Below are 17,518 nucleotides of genomic sequence, written 5' to 3' on the forward strand. Positions count from 1 at the left end.
TAGATCTGTTGCTCTTTCAATATCCCTGGGTAATGCTGAAATAATGGTGAAAAAACAGCCACATCTCACTCACACTTACAATACCTCACCAAATTGTCCTTCTCCAAGTTTCTCCTTGAGCTGCAGCTGCTGGCGGGGAAACTCTGCAACAGTGATATCCTTCTTATTAAGTGAATCTATGGTGAGAGCAGGTACTGCATACATGTTATTTCCAGTCACACCCTGTAAGTTCACAATGTCTGTCTCCGCATAGTGTGGTACATTATTCTGGAAGCCCTGGTGGGGAGTGGACTGTGTCAGATCAGGCTCAGCATAGTCCCCACTGCAAGCTGAGAAAAGAAGAGTAAACAGTGAGGTTCACAGCCAATCAAATGCTGAACATTTCTAACAAAGATTAAAAAAAAAAAAAAAGAAACTAAATTAAAACATGAGAACTGGTATACTGAGTCAGAGCAAAGGGTCCATCTAGTTCAGTATCCGGTTTTCAAACTTTTTCACTAAACCTTCTCCTTTAATTCCCTACTCCAAACCACCTCAAAGTCTCTATCACAAGGGTGTTCCTTAAAGCCAGGTGAACTCTTCCTATCTTCCTCTTAGCTTTCATCCTTAGACAAATCCCTCTCTCCAACTCTGGCATAGAAAATGACATGGGGAAGGATACCCACAGGTAGCTGTGGAAAAAAAAAGAAAACTGGCTTTTTTAATACTATGGATACGAGAGCAAAGCTTTATACCGTTCAGCGGGAATGGTAAAAAGCCTTGCTCCTACACAGGAAATCTCCCCAACACATACTGGTCTCTGAGTCTTCTTCCCTCCCCCCTCCTTGCTTGCTGCTGGCGCATGCCTTCCGGAGCCAGCCGATCCTACACAGACCGGCTTGTGGCCCTCACTCTGCTGGGTCCCATCCTTTCTGTAGTCCCTGGCCTCCAATGGTACCCTATGGCTGAAGGTGCGGGAGCATTAATGTCTGCCAATATTCCCTTGTAAAGACTGTTATCAACTGTGGAACTGCAAAAGCTCAGGTAGAGGTTCAGATTCACTGGTTGATTTAGATAAATTTGGCATTGCTTCTGGCCTATGTATAGAAAGTACATAAGGTGTGCCGTGTATTTTGTGTGAGAGGGAATCCATGAGACCATTGGATGATCAAGGTGTAAAAGGGGCACTTAGGGAGGATAAGGCCATAGTGGAGAGACTGAATGAATTCTTTGCTTCAGTCTTTATGGAAGAAGATGAAAGGCCTCTAATTAAAACACAAATAGAAAGGTCTCCGCTCAAAAAGGCATATATATTGTCCTATTCGAGCAGGTGGAGCAAGGGAAGAAAAGAAAGAGTAATAATAATAGGAAAGGATAAGAAGTTAAAAACAGCAACATGTAGGGAGGCTCTAAAAACCCCCGAAGATGACCTCAGAATAGCAGGCGAGTCCGAGTATAGGTGAAGACACCAGAAGGACTCAAGGAGAAAAGTAGAAAGGGTAAGAAAAAAAAAATGGCACATGAGAAGTGCCAAATGAGAAAATCCCAGAAAGCCATTTGTTTCCTCTTGAGAATACAGGAAATGAGAGGGAAAACCCAAAAATCGGAAAAAAGACAGAAAAGATGTTTGCCTTTGAACAGAGTAATTTAGGATGAAACTGGGAACAAAAGCGTAGAAAAGGAAAGAAATTCTGTACTATGGCATTAGCAGAAAACTTGAAAGACTATCTGACTGAAGATTAAGTCATATATGAACAGTTCTGCCAGGAGGCTGTGTGAGAGCTCTTGTAAGGAGAACAGAGCTAATGGAAGAAAAACAGAGGAGAAGCAGTTCTTTTCATAATATATGTTGAAAATAAAATAAAGGAGAACTAGCTGAGAGGGGACTGAATCAAGAGTAAACTGAAAATAGATAGCATGAAATGTTCCCACTAAAGCAGTAAGGTTTTAAAATTTTGGAAAACATATTTGAAAGTTCAAGCTCGATTTGAACCTAGATCTTCACATTGGGGTCCTTTTACTAAGGCACACTAGCTGATTTAGCGTGCGCTAAATGCTAACGTGTCCATTGTATTCTATGGACGCATTAGCATTTAGCGTGTGCTAAATTGGTTAGTGTGCCTTAGTAAAAGGGGGGGATTGTGAGGCAGTCCTATGATCCCTTAGGATATCTCTCTGCTTTGAAACATCGGTCTACAGACTGTACCGAGAGAAACTGAGTACAGAGCTCAGACATAGGAATGCTAATGAGGAGAAATAGGACCTTTTCTCATTGAAAGAATTGGCAGGAAAGGTGCAAAGAAGAGAGGTTGCAATCAGAAGAGGAGTACAGCCAGAACAGGCAGTCCTAAATTTTAATTTCATTTCAATCAAAGACTTATAACCTGCTACTTTCAACAAATATTGTATTACAGGCCAAAAGAATTTTGGTTTTGGATCCGGTACCAAAACTGACCTCAAATTTAGGTTCTGGCAAAAAATGCCTAAGCATTTTTGATCAGAACCAAAAACATGGCCTTTTCCCCACTGCCGCAAGACCTGCCCCCCTACCCCCCCCCACCCACCATTTGGGCCTACCTTTCAAAGGCCCTGATGGTCTAGTGGTTTCTTTAGGGGAGGAGCATCACAAGTTGCTCATGCCCCCCCAGTGGCTCCATATTCAAAATGGCAGCCAAGACTGCTATGGGAAGTCGCAGCTGCCATTTTGAAATTCGGAATGGCATGAACCAAATAAGCCACTAGACCACCAGAGCCTTTAAAAAGTAGCCCTGGGGAAGGACAGGATGGGGATGGTGAGGGGGAGAGTAGGTGGAGCTGGTGGTCAGGTTTTCTCTCTGGGGTGGGAGGCTGGCTTGGGGGAGGGGGGCAGTCTTACGATGGCGACAGGGTTACATTTTGGTTTCAGTTCTGGTTCTGGCCAAAACCAAGCTGCAGATTCTGGCCGTGGATTCAGTCTCAGTCAAAACCAAAAACACTGGTTTCGTTCAGCCTCCATGTTGTACCATGTGGAAAAACAATCATAGATCACAGGACTCTTACTTGGAATGCGCTTGCTCTCTGCATGAAGCTCTTTTTGGGAGATAGTTTTTAACATATACTGTATATGCTGAGTTTTTCCTTAGTGCCTACCTGAATCCTCTGCACTTTGGGAGAGTTCTGGAAGCTTGCGCGGTGGCATGGTAGGCTCTTGGTATTCTAGGTCCAGTGGAAAGACACGCTCATAGGTGGGGTTGGACTGAATGATCTGCGTCTGATTGTTGGCAATACTGTAGCTATAAAAGGAGAGGTGAGCTGAGGCATCCTCTTCCAAAATTCGACGTGGAGACTGCAAGGGAAAAATAGAGGTAGTCATGAAGCAGATGAGACCCTGCATTATAAACATATACATGTACACAAGAACATAATAGCCTTACTGGGTCAGACCAATGGTCCATCAAGCCCAGTAGCCTGTTCTCACTGTAGCCAATCCAGGTCACTAGTACCTGGCCAAAACCCAAGGTGTAGCAATATTCCATGCTACCAATAAAGGGCAAGCAGTGGCTTCCCCCATGTCTTTCTCAATAACAGATTATGGACTTTTCCTCCAGGAACATGTCCAAACTGTTCTTAAAACTAGCTATGCTATCCGCTCTTACCACATCCTCTGGCAACTATCTAGAACTATGCTGAAATAACCCAGTAGTGGAACAAGTACTTACCTTAAGTTCATTTTTACACTGAAATCAAAGATACCTTAAGCAGGCATTCTTTGAGGACAGCAAACATATATTCTCACATGTGGGTACATCATTCATGGAACCCAGTACGGACACTGCCAAGTGTACTGTCACTTTAAATCTTTAGGCATGTGTGCATGCCAGTGCCTTCCAGCCTGATGTTGGCTCACGGGATCATCAGTTCAGTAACAAAGCTAAGAAGAGGTCTATAAAACAATGAGTGGCGTGGAAAGGGTAGATGTGAATTGCTTGTTCACTCTTTCCAAAAATACTAAGACTAGGGGGGCATACAATGAAGCTACTATGTAGCACAGTAGTACCTTGGATTATGAGTATAATCCGTTCCAGGAGCATGCTCGTAATCCAAAATGCTCGTTTATCAAAGCGAGTTTCCCCATAGGAAATAATGGAAACTCGCTTTGATGCGTTCCCCCCCCCCGAGAACAGGCATTGCTCCCCTCGAAGGCCCCCCACTTCGATCAGGCACCCCCCCTGCGATCTGGCACCCCCCCTGCCTCGAACCGGCACCCCCCCCGCCACGATCCGACCCCCCCGACACGATTGGGCATCCCCCCGACACGATCCGACATCCCCCCCCCGACACAATTGGGCACCCCCCCGCCGCTTCTTACTCTCATCTGGGAACTCTAGAAGATCGGACTCCTCGTCTGCTGGGCCTTGAGCATGCTCAGATGCTCAAGGCCCAGCGGACGAGGGCCGATCTTCAAGAGTGCCCAGATGAGGGTAAGACGTGGCGGGGGGGGGGGGTGCCCAATTGTGTAAGGGGGAGGGGGTCGGATCGTGTCGGGGGGGTGTCCAATCGTGTTGGGGGGGTCGGATCGTGGCGGGGGGGGTGCCCAATCGTGTCAGGGGGGGTCGGATTGTGGCGGGGGGGTGCCAGTTCGAGGCAGGGGGGGTGCCGGATCGCAGGGGGGGGCTGGGTTGCGGGGGGGGGGATGCTCGTAAGTCGAGCCATGCTCGGTTTCCGAGGCACCGATTTTGCAAATGTTTTGCTCGACTTGCAAAACACTCGCAAACTGGTGCACTCGTAAACCGAGGTACCACTGTATATTTAAAACAAACCGGAGAAAATATTTCTTCATAAAACGCATAATTAAACTCTGGAATTCATTGTCGGGAATGTGGTGAAATAGGTTAGCTTAGAGGTGTTTAAAAAAAATGTTTGGATAATTTCCTAAAAGAGAAGTCCATAGGCCATTATTGAGATGGCTTAGGGAAATCTACTGCTTCTTACCAGGATAAGCAACACAAAATCTGTTTAACTACTTAGCATCCAGATAAGTACTTGGGACCTGGGTTGGCCACTGTTTGAAACAGCATACTGAGCTTGATGGGCCTTTGGATTGTCCCAGTATGGCAAACCTTATGTTCACTTTTGAGTTGTATTTTATTTATTTATTTTTTTTTGGGGGGGGGGATTGGGATGCTGATTGCAGTGCCCCGTGGCACAGAAGATGGGGATTTAATTAAACTGATCTCCAGAACCATGAACACTTTCCATTACTCTTGCTTGGACCCAACATTCAGAGCATACAAGAGACATACCTTCTTCAGTCTCTTCTGGATATACTGCTTCCAAAGGATAAGTTGAATGATCAGCAGCAACAACAGGATGATAGCTACTAGGCAGCCAATCAAGATAGATGTGCTGGATTCATCAATTTTTTCTACAGGCCGGCTGATGGTGAAAGGAGATGTAGTGTCTGAATAGGAAAAGAAAACGAGATTATGTACTTACCTTGGTAAGCTTTTTTCCAGTAGATAGGTGAGACATTCTAGACCAGTGGTTCCCAAACCCTGTCCTGGTGGACCCCCAGCCAGTCGGGTTTTCAAGATATCCCTAATGAATATGCATGAGAGAGATTTGCATATAAAGGAAGCGACAGGTATGCAAATCTCTCTCATCCATATTCATTAGGGATATCTTGAAAACCTGACTGGCTGGGGGTCCCCCAGGACAGGATTTGGGAACCACTGTTCTAGATAGTAGGGTTATTTCCCTATAGCCACATGGTGCTCACTCTGCCTCTATAGTACTTCACTGGCTGTTTAGCTCCCTCTATAGCAGGGGTGTTAAAGTCCTTCCTCGAGGGCCGCAATCCAGTCAGGTTTTCAGGATTTCCTCAATGAATATGCATGAGATCTATTAGCATACAATGAAAGCAGTGCATGCAAATATCTCATGCATATTCATTGGGGAAATCCTGAAAACCCGACTGGATTGCGGCCCTCGAGGAGGGACTTTGACACCCCTGCATTATAGTTAGTACCCAAGCACATAGAGCTACCCAATATACATGAAGTAGAGGCATCTGTAGCAAGAGGCACAAATAACTTGTTCTGCTCAAACATTAACATAGCAGTACAATTAACCGCCAACATAGGCTTTAAAGGAGCCCAGAAACTACTCCCCAATAAATGGAAACATATATACAATTTCTTCACAGCCCCCAAGGGCTGACAGGCATCCAAGAATCAGCTTGGAGAAGCATAAACAGACTGAAAACTGTAAGCAGGCGCAGTAATGGCAGGGCGGGAGAACAGAATGTTTCACCATTCTACTGGAAAAGAGCTTACCAGAGTAAGTACATAATCTCCTTTTCCAGTGCAATAGGTGAGACATTCTAGACTAGAGAGTTGCGCGGGGACAGAAATCCCACCCGTCCCCGCCAAAGTCCCACCAGTCCCCGTGAGGACTCCCACCCGTCCCCGCGAGGAATCCCTCTGTCTCCACCTGTCCCCGCGAGGAATCTCCTCCGTACCCGTGAGGAATCCCCTACATCCCCGCCCGTCCCTATAAACTACAGAAATAGTTATTTCATTTAATTATGCTACTGAATTAAAGGCTCTGGTAGAAACCCATTTAAAAATAAGCAAAAAGACTTTATTAATTTGGAAATATTAATTGGGAAGAATACATACTTTGTAAACGGGTTTCTACCAGAGCCTCTAATGTTTATAAATTTTTATCAACACAACTAATATACTACTTTATCCTGAAGTAAAAAAATAAAAAAAAAAAAAATTTTTTTCCTACCTTTGTTGCCTGGTTTCTGCTTTCTTCATGTTCTCATTCAATTCCTTCCATCCACTGCCTCTCTTCTCTCTGTGTCTTCCATTTGCTCTGTTACTGTGCCTCTCCCTTTCTCCCCCCTCCCAAATTGGTCTGGCACCCATCTTTTTCCCTCCGCTCCCCCCATAGTCTGGCACCTCTGTCTTCTTCCCTGCCAGCGTCTTCTCCCCATTCCCTCTTCCCCATTTCCTTTCAGTGTCCTTCTCCCCCACCATCTTCCCCATGTCCTGTCAGGCAGCATCCTTCTCCCCCTCTGCCTTCCCCATGTCCTTTCAGCGTCCTTCTCCCCCCTCTGTCTTCCCCATGTCCTTTCAGCGGCCTTCTCCCCCCTCTGTCTTCCCCATGTCCTTTCAGCGGCCTTCTCCCCCCCTGTTTTCCCCATGTCCTTTCAGCGGCCTTCTCCCCCCCTGTTTTCCCCATGTCCTTTCAGCGGCCTTCTCCACCCGTTTTCCCCATGTCCTTTCAGTGGCATTCTCCACCCCTTTGTCTTCCCAAGTGCTTTCAGGGTCCTTCTCCCCCCTCTGTCTTCCCCATGTGCTTTCAGCATCCTTCCCCCCCTCCTCCCGTTTACCCCATGTCCTTTCAGCGTCCTTCTCCACCCCTTTGTCTTCCCCAGTGCTTTCAGCGGCCTTCTCCCCCCTTAAGCGTCTTTTCTTCTCCACTCCACCTTTCCTCCCTCCCTGCCCCTTACCTTTGTGGCGCTTCCGCACCCCATCGACAACAGAACAGGCCCAGTCGGACAAATCTCCCTGTCCTGTAGCCGCGAATCTAAATTACCTTCTTACAGCAGCTGGAGTAGTGAAGCTGCTGTAAGAGGTAATTTAGATTCGCGGCTACAGGGCAGGGAGATTTGTCGACCGGGCCTGTTGTCGGTCGATCGGGGGACCTGACCGGCTGTGCACATTCTCCGGGGCGGACCGACCCCTCCCCCCTCTTTCGTATGCCATTGCCTTCTTCCTACCTGCCCTGCCACACACAGCCGACCAGAAGTCTTCCTGATGTCAGCGGAGGAAGGGAGGGCTTTGCTTAAGGGCAATCCTGGCATGAATCCACATGAGGAGAGCTTAAGGACTCCATCCCAGCAGTTTTCCAGGCCAAAATCAAAGTTTTGAGAAAGCAGGGAGCAGAAGAAAAAAAGATCGCTAAAAATCCAAGAAGGTCCCAGCACAAAATGTGTCAAATTCACGTTCTTTTTTACACTTCCTGAAGTGCAAAACTGGTGATTTTAGGATTTTTGAGGAGGGAAAACACAGGGGAACAATCAGAAACATCCCCCTCCCCGCCACACACACACTTTTCCAACCTCCCCGATGTCTCTCACAGGCTGTCAGCCTTTACTCACTGTGACATGGTTAGAGGATCAGTGCTGGAGCCTGCTTACAGCTCTCTCACAGTAGCTGGATGTTTAAAATTACTGCCACAATGCTGGGAATGCTTCACAAAGCTGATCTTCAGGCTGCTAGACAGACTCCAATGTCTGACTACATCTCCACCTCTGCGGACCACCAGATGGGCGGAGGCGCAAAGATGCAACTGGCACTCTGTGAGACCCCACCAAGGCTCTTAAGGGCACCTAACAGTCTGCACTCGACCCCTGATTAACAGAAGGTGAGACCACCTCAGGGACGACCCTGAGCTCCAGATGAAACAATGCAGGCTGGCTAACAGGTACCCAGTGGAATTGGCCTGTCAGCTACATACAAGAGTCTGTGAAAGTTCAAGCAGGCAGAGCTTCAAACCCGCTCCGAGCATTAAAATACCCGAAAAGGGGATGAAATTACATTGAATTAAAACAATAAAACAGGGAGAGCAGAACACACAAAACTGCAGCCATGTGTGCAGAAGGAAAGAACTGTATAAGGAGCTAAATAGCCAGTGAAATACTATAGAAGCAGACTGAAAAATCCGGAGTGAATTCCTTCTGCGGCTAAAGAGAAATAACCCTATTGCCTAGAATGTCTCACCTATTGTACTGGAAATGAGAATGCATCAGGCAGTTGTATAGTAAGTGGGGGGAGGAGGGAGTCTCAGGGCACCAGCACCCCTCCTCCTCTCCGCTCCCCCTTCCCACTCCTTCCCCTGCTGCGCTTCCCCTTCCCCCGTACCTTTTTAACTCCAGCGCAAGCAGCCACCAACTTACTGCCCGTGTCGGCTTCGGCACGCTCTCTGATCTCACTTCCGGGACCCGTACCCAATGTGACATCAGAGAGAGTGCCGAAGCCAAAGTGGGCAGTAAATTGGCGGCTGCTTGTCCCACAGTTAAAAAGGTATGGGGAAGGGGCTTGCGGCAGGGAGGGTGGGACGCCACCGACCCGGGTGCCGCTCATCCTTGCTATGCCACTTGCATCAGGGAATTGGTCTCTTCCTCTGCTGCCCCTTGATTTTTCTCCTGTACTTTTACATCTCCACCTCCCTTCTTCTGATGTCTTGTAGCTTTGTTCCTGTAACACCCCTTCCTCACCCTTCTCCTATCGCTTTCACTTGACTTCCTCTATCTTTAAAACTAGAAGTTAATTTTATAATAGAGGGCAAGCAGGCAACTATTGTTAGTGTATTTTATCAAGTCATATCTATATATCTATATGTCTTTATAAAATACTAGGGGCAAATTAGCAGTAATCTTGGCTAGACTGAAGCCATGGGACATTTGCATGTGCTTAGGAACAAGTGTAAATGTTAGTGTCTAAAGTATGTGTGTACTTTATAATGGGAAAACCCCCCCACTCACTCTGTCCCAGAGCATTGCATAAAGGTATATGCTGTTTCGTCACCAAAAATGTTTATACAATTATTCTATAATACTCCTCTGCTCTTCCTCCACCATATCGTCCCCTTTACACTTACTCTCTCTAATCTTCCATCTCACATCCCCTTTTTACCAGTTTCTCTCTCTGTGGTGTGATTCGGCAGCATCTGTGTGGTCTCTGCTTTGGTTGGAGGCAGTGTGATCACAGTGGGATTAACCATATCCATTTCTGAAAAAAGGTATAAAAAAATCTTGCATTAGTCATTTTCTGAGCCTAAGCTTCCAACTTTCTTGTCACAATATAGTCACAATTTTTATTAGAATCTTATTATAATGGAATTAATGGAGTTGTGTGCAACAGCAAGACAAGAAGACAGTTACAGAAATATAAATTGAGTGCTAGGTGTCAGATACTGACTACAGTTTGGCATTATTAATTTTCTCATAATCTATTGTGATAAAGTGGCAGGGAGAGATGGAAATGGTGCTAGCAATAATGAAGAAAAATGGGGAGACCCAATGATCCACAGTGAAAACAATCCACCGATGAAAATGTAAACAAAAAAAACTGTGGGTACAGATGTTCTGGAGATAATTTATTATACACTGACATATAAAAACATGAAAATTCAATGAAAAAAGTACAATGATAAAAAATACAGTGGTAAAAATCCAACCGGACCCTACACGGTCCGTGTTTCGGTGAACACGCCTTCCTCAGATTTTTTTTTTTTTTTTTTTTGCTACTTCAGCTTGTCTGTGGTGTTCTTTGCTCACATGTTTAAAGACAATTCTTTATATGTGAGTTTGCAAACAATTGGACCCCTGAGGAAGGCGTGTTCGCCGAAACACGGACCGTGTAGGGTCCGGTTAGATTTTTACCACTGTATTTTTTATCATTGTACTTTTTTCATTGACTTTTCATGTTTTTATATGTCAGTGTATAATAAATTATCTCCAGAACATCTGTATCCACAGTTTTTTGTTTTTGCTAGCAATAATGAGGCAGCCAAATACCAGATCATGCATATTGCTAATGTGTAACATCAACTATAAATCTATAGTTTATTTAGCTATTCTAAACACTATGGGGCTCATAATTAAAAAATATAAATGTACAACAAGTGTCCTAAATTGGCACTTGGGCATCCTAATCACTGGGACGTCCAAGTGCCGATAATTGAAACCACCTTTCTGGATGTCTAGCGAGCCATCCCAGCCTCTGTGCATCCAGAGCTGGAGAAGGACATATTGGAGGCGTGTTATGGGTGGGCTTTGGGCATCCTTAAGGGTGGGTTAGACTTGGATGTCTTGCAGCGATAATAAAATGTTTTGCAAGACATCTTGGACAGAACTTAAGAAGTTGAAAGCTAGACCTGTTTTAGAAGCGTCTAAGTTCAACAAGGGTACCCAAACTGATCAGATGACCACTGCATGCATTGAGATAAGATACCCCCACATTCCCCAAGTGTTCAATGACCTCCTTCCACCATACAAAAATTAAAACAAAAAGCTACATACCTGGCTTTAAAACAGCAGCATCTGGTATGGGGAAGCCTAGTACAGCATCACACAGGTGCGCAGAATTACTTGATGAGTGGGCTAGTGAACTATAGGGAGGATGATCCAGGACCATAAGCCACTCTAATCACTACATTTATGGTAGAAAGCGTGAGCTCATCCAAACCCTACTATAGAGTTTCTACCTGCAGCCATAAGGGCTATTAGGATGGTACACAGGTGGGTATAGTAGGGGGATTTTTTGGGGTTTTTTTTTAGGGGGTTGGCTCACCATAAATTACAAGGGGTTCTGGTGAGATATACATCTGGCACTCTTTATGTGAAGTTCACAGCAGTGTCCTCTAAGGTGTCCCACTGCTCTGTTGGTATGTCTATGTGGCCAGTCCATCTCTATGCTGGCCCCTCCCATGTCCAAATGGTCTGCATTTAGAAATTTTCTGGCAGTCTAGATATCCTGGTAGCCAAGATATCTAAATATACGATTTTCAAAAAAGTAGTTATATTTGGATGCCCAGCAGCTGTCATTTGAAAATGGTTGCTTCTGTTCCTCCAACTTTGGACATCCAACTTGAAAAGTTCAAGTTGGACTTAAATGTTTTTTTTCAAAAATGCCCTGCTAAGGCTCTGACAATCTATTTATTTATTTATTTATTTATTTAGCCCGTCCTCCCAAAGGAGCCCAGAACGGGTTACAGGAGTACACTTCCCCCTCCCCATTCGCGGTTTCCACACTCGTGGTTTCACAAATTCTCAATTTTTTTTTTTTTTGGGGGGGAATCCATATTATATTACGTTCCCGCCTCTCTCCAGCCTTACCTGGTAGTCTAGCAGGCTTTCGGGGCAGGAGCGATCTTCCTACGCTCCTGCCCCATGTAGATCGCCAATAGGAAATGGCTGCCGCCGTAGTCTCGAGAGACTACGGGAACTCACAGAAGTCTTTTTTTAAGAAACAGACAAAAACATCATATTACGTTTTGACAGCAGCCATCCAAGAAGTTTGAAAGAAAGCCTACCTTTCTTTCAATTGTTGATTCAGACGCAATTGTACAAAAATGGAAGATTTTCGAGCAGTCAGATGATTTACAAGCAAAATTAGTGAAAAGAGGGTATCCAAAATCTGTAGTGCAAAATGCTTCTAAACGAGCAAAGTTTAGCAATAGGAACCATTTGCTATATGACCAAAAAGAGAATAAAATGGAGGAAGATATGGAAACTTTCATGATGAGATATTGTTCTAAAAGCAAAGAGGAAGTTGAAATTGTGAAAAACAATTTTGATATTATCAATCTACACCCTGTTTTTAATGATAAAAAATTAAGAATTGCTTTTTCACGTAACAAAAATCTTAAAGAAATGCTTTGTCCCTCCTCAGTGAAATCTAAAATGTCTCCATGTAATACAGCCAAAACAGTAAGGGGTCATTACAAATGCGGGTCCTGAAATATATGCGAAGTCACCTTGCAATGTAAGCAGTTTGTGAACCCTAATGATGGTGTTCAATATGAATTAAAAAACTTCACCAATTGTAAAACAACTTTCATTGTTTATCTCATGTAAAAAAATATATGTGGGAATGTCATCGAGGGATTTATGCACACGGATGAGAGAAAATAAGTCAAATTTAAAATGTGAACGAAGCTCCAAAGTTGTGGTAGAACACTGTCGATTGCAGGGACACAAGTTTTGTGATAGATCAGGAGCCAAAAATGCACAGGGGGTGGAGACAGAATTAAAAGACTGAAACAGCGAGAGTTACACTGGATCTACAAATTAAAAACTATGTATCCATATGGCTTAAATACCATCTCTGATTGGTCAGTGTTTATCTGACATCTGAGGGGAGGAGTTTCTGTGAACATGAATGAGGTTTTGTTATACTAATCGGGTAAATCAACGTCAGTGGAAAAGAGTGCGTATGTGCTGGCATTTTTAAATGTTTCATCTTATGCTTGAATGAAAAGAGCCCTATGTTAAGAAGCGAGTGTTTATGATCATTTGAAGATCTTATATGTATTTTTGTCCTGAACTGCTTGCATCTGTTTTAGAAACCCGACTGTAAAACCCTGAAGAAGCCGCTGTGTGCGGCAAAACGGGACCAGTCGGTGGTATTGTCAAGTACAACGAGTGTCAACTATGATTCTGAGCATTTTGACGAAAATGCAGCTTGGGCCTTTCTAAGCACTTCATCAAGCGAATGGCAAGAGCAAGATAAGTAAAAAAGTTCTGTTCTTGTGCTTGAAAAAAATCAGTTTGCGAGTAACCCGGTTTGCGAGTGTTTTGCAAGACAAGCAAAACACTCAGCAAACTTTTGACTCGCAAACCGAGCACTGCCCCGATAAACGAGCACTTACAGCCCAGGAAGCGCTGCTTCGGGGGATTCCTCTTCCGTCCAGCCTTCCACGTCGGGTGCCTTCCGTTGGAGGACCTATGTCTGGGCCTGCACAGCTGGGTACTGTCCCGCCTGCGTGTTGCATGTAAAGTGCACAGCGTCAATCATCGGTGTTGTGCGTGGCATGCGTGTGGAGTGGCACTCGGCTGAGTGGGCTCGGGTGGGGGCTTTCCAGCATGCGAGGGGCATCTGATGTGGAGGGCTGGCCGGCGGATGGAGGAGGCATCACTCTGAAGCGGCACTGTGGGGTTCTTCTTCGGATGATGGACGGAGGAGGCGGACGGAGGAGATGGCGCTGCAGCACCCGGCACCCGACAGGTACAGACCCCGGGTTCTGGAACAAATCATTGCTGTTGCCACTGATTTCTATGGGGAACTTTGCTTTGATAAACGAGCATTTTGGATTACGAGCGTGCTCCTGGAACGGATTATGCTCATAATCCAAGGTACCACTGTATTATGATTGTAGCACTACAAGTGAGGCAGTAAGACAGCTGGTGGCAGTAAGCCAGAAATAACCTTTCCCGATTTGAACTAGGGGTTGGTTTAAAGTAAAATAAAATTCCTAAAAATAGTTTTAAAAGATAAAAAACAATAATTCCCCAAAAAGTTTTAAATGACAAAAAAGAAAATAAAATGAATTAATTTATTAGTCTGAGAAGTTTGAAAAAATATTGATTACAATAAAGTATTAAATTAGCTACGATAGAGTAGTAAGTGTTGTGGAGGTTTTGTCCATGAAAGAAAACCATCATGGTAATTAAGGGTGAAAGCTTATATGATTCCTTTAGTGGTGCTCTGAGACATTACCCTTCACATTTATGAATATATCTTCATTAATTTGCTTTTTCTGTGCAGCTATTGGGATTGTAGCAAGTGGGTATAGTGGGTTTGGGGGATGTTTTGGGGAAGCTCACCATAACCTATAAGGGAGTTCTGCTAAGATGCTTTTGTGGCACCCTTTTTGTGAAGATCACAGCAGTACCCTCTATGGTGCCCCACTGCTCTGTCACCATGTCTTGGTGGCCAGTCCATTACAAGATTGGCCCCTCCCATGCCTAAATGGTCTTGTTCTGGGCGCTTGGGACTTGGATGAAATTTTGGTTGAAAATGTGGTATAAAGATAGTCTAGATCTGGTAGTCTAGATCAGGGGTGCCTAAAAGGTCGATCACGATCGACCAGTAGATCGCAAGGGCAACGCGAGTAGATCGCAGAGAGACTCGCGTTGCCTTTGTGTTCTCCCTGCTTCCCCGTCATCACAAAAGCCAGATGCATGCAGCCACTGCACAAGCGCTGGGCCAACATGCCTCCCCACCCTCCAACGTCAATTCTGACATTGGAGAGGAAGTTCTGTCCTCTACGACATCAGAATTGAAATGGGGGGTGGGAGGGAAGACTTATGGGCCCGGCGCTTGTGCAGTAGCTGCACGCAACGCAGTGGCTTTTGCGACGTCAGGGAAACATGGAGAAATCATTGGCAGTGGCTGGCGGGCGGGGACAGAGAGAAAGAAAGGGGGCAAGGAGAGAGAAAGACAGACAGAAAGAAGGGGGCAGGGAGAAAGAAAGGGGAGGGGGCAGGGAGAGAGGAAGAAAAAGTTGGGGAAGGGAATGGCATGTGTCAAGTGGTAGGAGGCAGGCAGAGAGGAAGAAAACGTTGGACTCATGGAGGGACAGAGAGAGATGTTGGTTGGGGAATGGAATGAGGTCTGGAGGAGAGGAAGAATGAGGAGGAAGAAAGAAAGGAACAAAGAAAGAAAGATTGGATGCACAGTAAGAAGGAAATGCAACTAGAGACTCATGAAGTCAGACAACAAAGGTAGGAAAAATGATTTTATTTTCAATTTAGTGATCAAAATGTGTCCATTTTGAGAATTTATATCTGCGCTGTCTATATTTTGCACTATGGCCTCCTTTTACTAAACCGCAATAGCGTTTTTTTAGCACAGGGATCTTATGAGCGTCGGGAACAGTGCGGGGCATTCAGCGCAGCTCCCTATGCTAAAAACCGCTATTGCGGTTTAGTAAAAAGGGAGGGGGTATATTTGTCTAGTTTTGTATAGTTGTTACTGAGGTGACATTGCATATTTTTAAGTCATCTGCCTTGACCTCTTTGACCCCCCCCTGAATATAAATAATTAACATTTTCTCTGCATACAGTGTGCTTTGTGGGGTTTTTTTTTTTAATTTTATTGTTGGTAGATCATTTTGACTTGGTCATTTTAAAAAGTAGCTTGCAAGCCAAAAAAGTGTGGGAACCCCTGGTCTAGATGAACAACAGCCTGGATGTCCAGATAGATGATTGTCCAATAAAAAATTCTAGATGTATTTTTTGAGAATGGGCATTTTTTTGCTGCCGACTTTGGGCATCTAGCACCATATGACCAAATCAGACTTAACGTATATTTTGATTATGCCTCTCTCCTTGTCCAGATGACCTTTATTATACAAGACCTATACAAAACATTAACAAAGATGGAAACAATTGATTTGCACACAGTGCCTTCTTCAGAGGTCCAGTCTTCTGTGAAAATGCATCAGGCAAATTAAATCTATGTCCCTGAAGAATCACAATAAACCAAGAGCAATCAGCATGTGATCTTGCACAAATCATTAAAAAATGCAAGAAATCTAAGTCCTGGTGGAATCCACAAGGACTAGAAGTATTAAATTCATAAATTATGCAAGTCTGCATCACCACCCCTCCACCTTGATCTAATAGTCCTAAAGACAAAAAAAAAAGGATATCCTCTGATAGTTGAGAGAGTGCTGAAAAGTTCTCAGCCCAATCAATTTCCATCTGGAGTACTGCGTCCAATATTGGTCGCCGTACCTAAAGAAGGATATGGCAATACTCGAGAGGATTCAGAAGAGAGCAACACGTTTGATAAAAGGTATGGAAAACCTTTCATACGCTGAAAGATTAGAGAGACTGGGGCTTTTTTCGCTGGAGAAGAGGAGACTTAGAGGAGATATGATAGAGACTTACAAGATCACGAAGGGCATAGAGAAAGTGGAGAGGGACAGATTCTTCAAACTTTCAACAACTACAAGAACGAGAGGGCATTTGAAAAACTTAAAAGGGGACAGATTCAGAACCAATGCTAGGAAGTTCTTCTTCACCCAACGGGTGGTGGACACCTGGAACGCGCTTCCAGAGGGCGTGATAGGGCAGAGTACGGTATTGCAGTTCAAGAAGGAATTGGACAATTTTCTGAAGGAAAAGGGTATAGAAGGGTATAGATAGAGGGCTACTATACAGGTCCTGGACCTGATGGGCCGCCACATGAGCGGACTGCTGGGCATGATGGACCTCTGGCTTATGTTCTAAATTCTGAGTGGTATTTTGTCACTATAGCTGAAAAGAGTGTTATTTTATTTTGCAAAGTGTCGATTTGCAGAATCATAATGTTATGTTTGACATTGTTTCAGATCACTGATTGAAGCATTTCAACAAAAAGTGTGGAATTTTCAAGTCTAGAACTCCAAGCCATCATGAAGTTCCTATTCCTGCAGAAAAAAATTCAACAGGAAATCCATGAATATATGATGCAAACATGTTGAGGAAAGTTAGATCATTGTTCCATCAAGAAGATTTTTCAGTATTGGTACAATCTACAGTGCTTGCCCAGATAAGACTATTATAATTCAGTCTATTTAGGCATTAAACAGGGCAGTCTAAAACGTCTTCAGCTGATATAAAATACAGCAGTTAAGCTTATATTCGGGAAGCGAAAATACGATCATGTTTCTCCTTTGTTGAGAAAACTTCACTGGCTTCCAGTCCGCTTCAGGATTGAATTTAAGCTTCTCTATGGAATATTTGATCCTTTAGTTCCCTTAGAGGCCCTTCAGATCCTGTCATTTGAGGAATACACAGAGATATAAACTATCTTTCCCTTCTTTTAAGGGTATTAAATCTGTAGGAAAGCTTAGTCAATCTTTTGCCTTTAAGCTGGTAGAGATGTGGAATGGACTGCTTGACTCCATTAGATTGATAGGCCAACTACAACAATTTCGTAAAGCCCTGAAAACTCTACTGTTTACACAACATTTAAATGACTTAACTATAGTA

General features: G+C 44.3%; 1 protein-coding gene across 1 annotated transcript in view; it reads right to left on the reverse strand.

Moving 5' to 3' along the window:
* The window catches only part of LOC117367913 (discoidin domain-containing receptor 2-like), a 235,372-nt gene that overhangs the window by 48,799 nt on the left and 169,055 nt on the right, over positions 1-17,518 (reverse strand). The window contains exons 9-12 of the mRNA XM_033961001.1: positions 9,669-9,764; positions 5,262-5,419; positions 3,109-3,304; positions 85-329 (exon numbers count right to left, since the gene is read on the reverse strand). Of these exons, the coding sequence (XP_033816892.1) occupies positions 85-329; positions 3,109-3,304; positions 5,262-5,419; positions 9,669-9,764 (695 nt within the window). The remainder of the gene's footprint in view (positions 1-84; positions 330-3,108; positions 3,305-5,261; positions 5,420-9,668; positions 9,765-17,518) is intronic.

The sequence above is a fragment of the Geotrypetes seraphini genome, chromosome 10 (genome assembly GCF_902459505.1).
Source record: "Geotrypetes seraphini chromosome 10, aGeoSer1.1, whole genome shotgun sequence".
Taxonomy (NCBI): Eukaryota; Metazoa; Chordata; class Amphibia; order Gymnophiona; family Dermophiidae; genus Geotrypetes; species Geotrypetes seraphini.